This window comes from Rhinopithecus bieti, unplaced genomic scaffold (assembly GCF_001698545.2).
Source record: "Rhinopithecus bieti isolate Rb0 unplaced genomic scaffold, ASM169854v2 scaffold_75561, whole genome shotgun sequence".
Lineage (NCBI taxonomy): Eukaryota > Metazoa > Chordata > Mammalia > Primates > Cercopithecidae > Rhinopithecus > Rhinopithecus bieti.
The window spans coordinates 201626-210248 of record NW_016828330.1 but is presented as its reverse complement, the minus strand read 5'-3'; the positions used below and the strand labels follow the sequence as shown (position 1 = coordinate 210248).

General features: G+C 43.7%; 1 protein-coding gene across 5 annotated transcripts in view; it reads right to left on the bottom strand.

Annotated features, from left to right (window-relative positions):
• Nucleotides 1-8623, bottom strand: part of TANC1 (tetratricopeptide repeat, ankyrin repeat and coiled-coil containing 1) — a 143073-nt gene that overhangs the window by 57012 nt on the left and 77438 nt on the right. For 4 of the 5 annotated variants that reach the window (XM_017864462.1, XM_017864459.1, XM_017864464.1 and 1 more), the window contains 5 exons: nt 7545-7667; nt 6125-6406; nt 4640-4791; nt 1703-1934; nt 410-576 (listed from right to left, as the gene is read on the bottom strand). In XM_017864462.1, coding sequence (XP_017719951.1) covers nt 410-576; nt 1703-1934; nt 4640-4791; nt 6125-6406; nt 7545-7667 — 956 coding nt within the window. The remainder of the gene's footprint in view (nt 1-409; nt 577-1702; nt 1935-4639; nt 4792-6124; nt 6407-7544; nt 7668-8623) is intronic. The other variant, XM_017864461.1, reaches the window with a different exon arrangement.

Sequence of the window (8623 nt, the reverse complement as noted above, 5' to 3'; positions counted from 1 at the left end):
AAAAAAAAAAAAAAAAAAAAACTTTCACCTTCATTTTCTCCTTCAAAAAAAAACACGAAGCCCCACAGCAAACCCATGCAAATAACTACCAGCAGGAGTAGGTTTCAACTCTGGCAGGCCTCTTGGCCCCACACACTCCATGACAGTAACCAGGGCTAGATGCCACCATTTGAAAATGTGCAATTCTATGCCAACAGGAAACTTACCTGACATCTTGATAAATATGCCTTGAGCTAAAAAGGTCAGAGTTTCACCCATGTGGGGCTCTCTGGACTAATTTTTCAAATTCTTAACATAGTTTCTAATTACAAGCAGTTGAATGGTTTACAACAGCTTTATGTTATTAATATTTATCACTGTAAAATTGGAATATGGGGACTTGGAGAAAGATTTGAGAATTTTTTGTTACCTGAAAATTTGCTCTTACAGTCACAATCAACTTCAACCAGGCAGGAAATTTAGAAATAATTTTGGTAATAAATGAAGAAAGCGTATCTCCATAATCAGGTTTATGAAACTCAGCTTCATTTAAGCCATCTATCAAAATAATGTATTCTTCTTCAGGAATTTTCTGCTCTACAGGATAAAATAATTTTTTCAAATTAAGAAATTATACATTTCTCTAAGACAGCAACACCCAGTGTATTTTAGTGCCCAGTTTAGTGTTAGAAACTAAAAAGGTTTACATATGGCACAAGAAACAGTTTTCACAGAAGCATATTTTCTATTAAATTTATAGTGAAAACTGGAGCACAGAGCCAAAAGAAAACCATTTCTCACAAAACATATTGCATGACACACATTAGCAGAATCTCACTCATGTACATAATACAGTTAGTTCTTCATAAACCATTGTCACTGGGGTGAGCTACACAAAGATAATGAACACATAACAGACGCCCAATCTGGAAAGGTCACTAGGTCCCCCATGAGGGCTCCTTAGTGGATTCCAGAGAAGGGAAACTGACCCCTCGCTGCCCCCAACCCAGGGCAAAGTGCCCGGCCCAAGCCATGCAACCACACAGTGTGAGAGCTCCACACTACTGACTTCTCCAACAGGGCTCTTCTCCGCGAGCCTGAATCTGGTTTTCTATTTATTAGTGCTGATTTTCTGCCCAGGAAATAGAGAAGAAATGATGACATATCTGTTTTCTATCCCTCTAGCACCTTCCAACAGAGGTGCCATGTGGGAAGATAAACAAGCTGAAAAGCTGAGGAGTTGAGGGGAGAGAAGATGGGAAACTGAAGGGACCATCAGGTCACTGATACCTTGTTGGGGACAAAAAATTAAAATGGAAACCTTTAGAAGTCACTTTAAGGTTTCAATTCAACTGAGCAGAGGCCCTGACAAATACATATTCTGGAAAATTCCTCCAAATAATCCACTTATTCCCTCAGATACTTAGGAGTGCAAAATACACAACAGTCTTCTGTGGTGCAAGTCATCTAAATAGCCCACAGTTACAAACTACTTTGGAACTGCTCAGTCATCATATTCATTCTTATTAGGGTGCTTCTTTAACACTATACCACATGGGGCTGGTTCTAAGAAAGAGGAGCAGATGGGCACTGACGCTTCTATTCTCTCCCTGTTGCAGCTCACTTCTACCCCAGGGCCCCGCTGACCACCTGCCTTCTGGAGACCACCTGTGTATGCTGTACCACTACTGAGAGGGCGCTGTAAGTAGCTGCTATGAGGTACCATTTCTCAGGTTTGTGAGTGGCTCCAGCACTCCCCTCTTGAAAGCTGCCACCGGGTCCTGCACACAGGATCGGAGACTCAGCATGCTCTGTAGTTGGGGCTCCTTTATCAGAAGGTCTCTGTAGGCGGCCAGCTGATGGGACCGGCAGAGCAAAGCTGCGATGCTGTGCACAAACTCGGGCACCAGGCAAGTGTACGTGTTGTCAGCCTGGCAGTAGTGGTAGGCCACCACCTAGAGGGAAGCAGAACTGTCAGTGTCACCTCACCCTCTTCACACAGCTCCTTCTGCGATCTCAAACAGGAATACAACTCTGCTTGTTCACTGATAACATCTCAAACAGGAACACAACTCTGCTTGTTCACTGATAACAAGATACATAGCATCTATTCCCCAAGACTAGGTCATTCGTTAGCATAATTGTTCCATTTATTCCTTCCTTCCCTTGTGTGGTTTGCGAACCTTTTACTGCATCCACAAAATCCACCTTGATTAGCATAAAAATCAGCACGTTACTTTGTACTGAATATAAACAAACAGCATTCATAAAATGTAAAATCTACCCTGGCTTAGAGCAGCTCCAAGCCATCCTAATATTCTCAACATCAGAAAGTGCCATCTTCACTAGGCTTCTGTTCTCAAGAGCAGCAGCACCTCTTTAGGAAACCCTTTTGCTGATCCCAAAAGGCAGATGATAAAGCCAGCGGCTGTGAGACTGGGGCTGTCGAGTCATAGCAGCTCCTTCTCCTGGTCCGGAGGGTCAAGACGTCGGCCCCTCCCCACACCCGCACTGCATCAAGGGACACTGTGGAGAAGTTCAATAGGGACGCTGTCTGAAGAATGAAACCCGAAATCACCAAATCTCTGCCCATCATGTGGAGAGACAAGTTGGAGGAGAGAGGGAGCTGCCTGGGTACTGAGAAGAAAAGGAATCGTCCCTGTTCCAAGGGACCTGCAGCATCAGCAGGCTGCTTGTGAGAGGGACGCCAGGAAACGGCCAGACACAGAAGTGTTGGGAATGGGAGGCATGCAGTAGATAGAAGAAAAATCCAATACTTTTCCAAAGGAGGATGATAGGAGAAACACAAGTACAAGGTAAGGAAGGCAAAGAAGAGCAAAACACTCGTGCCAAGAGATACATGATTTTTGGAAGTATCTGCCTTGCTGCTGTCCCACTGGACGCGGCAAGCCCCTGCAGGAAGTAGGACAAGAACCACTAGCCACAGTTCATCACTGAGGGCACCAGACACTGAGGTTAGATGCCTTGCCAACCTGACACAGATAGTCAAGGATGTGGGATTAGATCCCAGGTCTTCAAGACTCTTTAAAAGGCAAGCGGCAAAAGTAAATGTGCAACAGCTTTTCTCTGGCCAACCTGGAGCTGCCATGAGACTTTTGGTTTAGATTAAATTTATCATCGACACTCAGAGGAAAGCTGGCTGTTCTCCAACTCTCACCTGGACAGAAATTAGCAGGGATACATGTGAGGATCCAGTAAGCTTGTGCAAACCATCATGAGATGTCCAGTACCACAGTCTCGCACGGCGTTTCACAAAAGCAGTTTTGCTGTTTTTTCCATGACCCAACAGTGGGTCATGAAATCAATTTATTTATTTATTTACTTTTATTTTTTTGAGATGAAGTCTTGCTCTGTTGCTCAGGTTGGAGTGCAGCTGCACAATCTTGGCTCACTGCAACCTCCATCTCCTGGGTTCAACCGATTCTCCTGCCTCAGCTTCCCTAGTAGCTGGGATTACAGGTGCCCGACACCATGCCCAGCTAATTTTTGTATGTTTAGTAGAGACGAGGTTTCAATATGTTGGCCAGGCTGGTCTCGAACTCCTGACCACTGGAGTGATCTGTACACCTCAGCCCCCTGAAGTGCTGGGATTACAGGCATGAAATCAATTTAGAGCCACAATTTTTAAAAAATAAACTCAGGAATACTAGAATGTATTATAAAATATAAGAATAAATACAGTTCTAAAATGCTTTAGTTATGTGGGCGATTATGTGTGAGTGATCACTAGTGTAAGATGTCTCTCTTATGTGGGTCACAGTCAATGGAGTTTGAAAATCACTATAAGCAGGGATGGCTTTGAAGCCTGTACTACATCATTCATCTCAAATTACCCACCCATGACCAGAGGACCGTTCTGAACCAGTGGTCAGAAGCATCAGGGCTGATGGTCCCAAGAGCAGCCATCATCCGGGAAGGAGAAGGGACAGGGATCTGGTGCAGAACAGGATTCTAATCAGCTGCTCTCACCAACCTCCCCACAGGGTCTCCTCACAATGTGTCCCCATGGCTGCTGGCTCCAGCAGCTCTCCAGCTCCACTGACTCACACCACCACTGGCCAGGGAAACTTAAGCAGCCCACTAGAAACAAGGGAAGTAACTGCTTTAATGCAGGAGTGCGGCTGGTGAGCCAGTGATGGGTGCTGAGCAGAAGAAAAACTTCAGAAAGACCTTGATGATCACGAATTTAAGAAAGGAAAGTCAGCCAGGGAAGGCTGTATTACAACTTCACGAGAAACCTCTGTCACAAAGCCGAGGAAACCAAAGGCCTCAGGCAACAGAGTGCAGGGGAACAGGTCTGGGTCAAGTCAGAAGCTCCCAATTTCCTGCTCATATACCAAATTAAGAAGAGCATATGCAGGTAAGCATGGATTTGTGGCGAGTGCACATGCTACCTTCTGCTGCCTTGAGGAACTCTCAACCCATTGTTTAACATGGATCAAATCCACTGCCAATGTCTTAAGACAGATACTGTCATTCATACTTTTACTTGGATAACTTAATCACTATTTCATCAAAAGCTATACTTTATCATTAAGCAGTTGTCTCCGTTTTAAGCTCCCCTTTCCAATTTACTTCTCAGAGACCAAACTAGCAAATCTCTCTATTTGGAAGGCTCCCATAAAACAAGAGAGCTTACCTTAGAAGCAAGATATTTCACTGCATCCTCTCTTGGTCTCTGGTTTTCAGCACTGACAGACCCAAGAGGTGTTTTAGCTACGCTGGAAGCACTTGTGGAAGAACTCGGTGAAAGCAGCGGGGTGAAAGGAAGATCCTGAGTGGGGTCAGAAGCTGCAGAGAAAGACCCATTTCATTTTGTACATCATAGTAGGAACAGGGTGGGGTGTTGACTATATTTCTTGATTCGCCCCAGGGCATATCTTAATAAGTAAGGAGTGAACATGGTCCAAAATTCAGAGGTCCACATGACAGCACAGGTTCCCCTCCCTGGAGAATAGCCATCTACTGTTTCCAGCTTCCTCTATTAAATTTTTTTTTTTTTAGACGGAGTCTTGCTCTGGTACCCAGGTGGAGTACAGTGGCATCATCTTGGCTCAATGCAACCTCAACCTCTCGGGTTCAAGTGATTCTCCTGCCTCAGCCTCCCGAATAGCTGGGATTACAGGCGCCCACCACCACACCCAGCTAATTTTTGTATTTTTAGTAGAGAGGGGGTTTTACCATGGTGGTCGAGCTGGTCTTGATCTCCTGACCTTAGGCGATCTGCCCGCCTCAGCCTCCCAAAGTGCTGGGATTACAGGCATGAGCCACCGTCCCTGGCATTTAAAAATTTTTTTTTGAGACAGGCTCTCACTGTGTCGTCCAGGCTAGAGCGCAGTGGCACAATCCCAGCTCACTGCAGTCTCGATTTACTGGGCTCAAGCGATCCTCCCACCTCAGCCTCCTAAGTAGCTGGGACAAAAGGCGCGCACTGGCTTATGACTGGCTTATTTTTTGTAGAGAAGAGGTGTCCCTATGTTGCCCAGGCTGCTCTCAAACTCCTGGGCTCAAGCAATCCTCCCACCTCGGCCTTCCAAAGTGTTGGTATGACAGATATGAGCCACTGTGCCTGACATATTAAATTCTTTTGGGTCTTAAAAATCTCGCACGATTCACTTGTTCACCATGTTTAGAGTGAGTTTATTGCATATGAAATAAACAGTAAATAGTCAAACATTTGGCTACTCTGTCCTATGTCTTTATAATTTTGGAAAATCCAATACAGAAGACAAAGGCTGTGCCAAACAGCTTCTAATGTGCCAAAAGAACTCCACGTTAGACTCCATCTGAGCTTGTTCTGCCAGGAGCCCAACTCCTTGCTCTCAGGGCCTCAAATTCTCCAGAGCTCTTGATCAGGCCTCACTGGCCCATCTCTGCCTGTATCTAAAGGAAGAAGGTTACAGTTCAGGAGGACATCATGGAACACTGGCCTCGCCCCAGCTTACAGCTGAATACACATCATGACAGAGGGACATAGTCAAATAGTTCATCTCACACGACTGCAAACCTGATATAGTAGCTGCAACAACTTGAGGAAAATTGGTATTTTATGTCTATGTGAACAGCAATTTCCTCCATCTATCTTATGTTGATAAACTACGCATGTAATTAAACACAAACATACTTTTAGGTGATGAACCCGGGCTGTTGGAAGCAATCTGCCTCATGCGGCTTCCGTGGCAGCTCAGGGCCACCAACTTGGAAATGATTGCCGTCTTCCCAAATCCCACATTGCCAACCACCACTGCGCCTCTGTTTTCTGCCAGTTCTGTGTTCCTCAGGTTTTCTTCTATCTGGTGAAACAGCCAATCCCTTCCCACAAACACAGAGTCTGTTGTTATGCTTGGTACTTCAAACAACAAGGGTTTCAACAAAATGTCTTGTGGCTTGTAGGGAGCAAATCGTGCTTCAAAAGAAAAAAAAACATTATTTTAGAAAAATGTCATAATTTTATAAACTAAGAAACTCAAATATCATTGCTTATATGTTACATTAAATCCTTAGCTTTACCCCCACTAAGATCTGTCTGTAAGCATTTCCAATCTGGTTCTATTAATACTTCTGTAATACCTCAATTATCATACCCTATTGGACCAACAGGACACTACAGAGTATCCTATTGAAATTACTTTCTAGTCTGGTCATGGCTTTGAGGTATTCTCAGGGCTCAAGGACAAAGAGGATTACAGAAAGCCATGTAAGGGGCCAAATCATGTCTCATGGGTTTATCTGGAACTGCATTTAAGACGTGTTTCTTCCCTGCTGTATAAATAAAACAGAAACATGTTTTCCCTAGAAATAGAGCTCTGCTCTCATCCAGGTGTGATGACACTTTGCCCGTACAGTGAGGCTGCTGTGTGTGTACCTCACACAACTGTGTTACAGGCAGACAGAGAACATGGCCAATACAGTCCAAGGGATTTTTTATTTTGTATTTTTTGAGACAGTTTTACTCTTGTTGCCCAGGCTGGAGTGCAATGGCATGATCTCAGCTCACTGCAACCTCCGCCTCTTGGGTTCAAGTGATTCTCCTACCTCAGCCTCCCAAGTAGCTGTGATTACAGGCACCTGCCACCATGCCCAGCTAATTTTTATATTTTTAATAGAGACAAGGTTTCAACATGTTGGCCAGGCTGGTCTTGAACTCCAGACTTCAGGTGATCCACCCGCCTTGGCCTCTCAAAGTGCTGGGATTACAGGCATGAGCCACCGTACCCAGCCTAGTCCAAGAATTGAAACAAAGCTTATACTTTGTAAATAATAAACACCTAACGAGTGTTAAACTACCCCTTACTTCAAAATAACTTACTGCAGAATTATTTTTTCAATTCCAGAAGCAAGTTAATCACATATTTTAAGGAAGAAGCCCCAAACCGTTGAGGATGACCTCTTAGCCCACCTCACAGATATGTTTTTAGCACAAACACACACACTTTCCATCATGTTATAAACAAAGTTGGCTTCAATGCTAGTTATCACAGACTTTCAAAGTTACTGATTGAGTTCAGCATAACCATTATCGCAGTGGATGTGAGGATAAATACCTTTAACTTCCTGTGCCCTACCTCCAGCCGTATTGTGCCATGGTAATCTAATTGACGTCCGTAGAGGAGCATTTCTCTGCCCGTCTAAATAACTCAGATCTTCCAATTTGGTTGAGCTTGTTGCTGTAATATTAAACTGAAGTTTAGTATCTTCGAAGGTGACTTGAAATTTCATACCTAAGTGACTGTAACTTATAAATCACTAAGCAATTCAGTTCAGGTTTTCAACAAAATTTACTTAAATGTCATTTTGGTATTGTTTGCCCCAGTTTATTTTTCTGGCAGTATCAACTGAAAAGTGGTAAAAACCAAGTGCTTCTTTTTTCTTAAAGTTATGTTGATGGAGTTGCCAGAATTCTCCATTATTCTTGGAAAGAGACAGAATTCACCATAAATTGTTTGATGAAGAAATTTGACAATCATGTGGCACACAGCAAAGCTTCCGTACTTACACCACAAGCAGGTGGCATGCTGCTAGATTCTTCTCTGCAGCTCTGGGGAGCTTTCCGCTGTTTGGAATGCCAAACTTATTAATTAAATGGGCAGATTCTATGTGTACAATTCCACAGCACCCAGAACACTAAAAGTTGGCTCAGTAGTAATAGCATAATCATATTCCTAAGCTTCGAATATGTGTAGACTTATATAAACATTATATATCATACCGCATTTTATAGGTGTATTTTTTTATTTCTAAAAATAAGTTATGTTTACCTCTGACCAAATCAGTAAGACTCATATCACGTAAGTATTTGTTATAAAGCATTAAAGAGCCAGGTGCCGTGGCTCACGCCTGTAATCACGAGGCTGGGGCGGGTGGATTGTTTGAGGTCAGGAGTTCCAGACCAGCCTGGCCAACATGGTGAAACCCCATTTCTACTAAAACAGAAAAAAATTAGCTGGGCATGGAGGCGGGTCTCTGTAATCCCAGCTACTTGGGAGGCTAAGGCAGGAGAATCGCTTACACCCAGGAGGCAGAGGTTGCAGTGAGCCAGGATCGTGCCACTACACTCCAGTGTGGGTGATAGAGCAAAACTCTGTCTCAAAAAAAAAAAAAAAAAAAAAAAAAAAAAGATCTA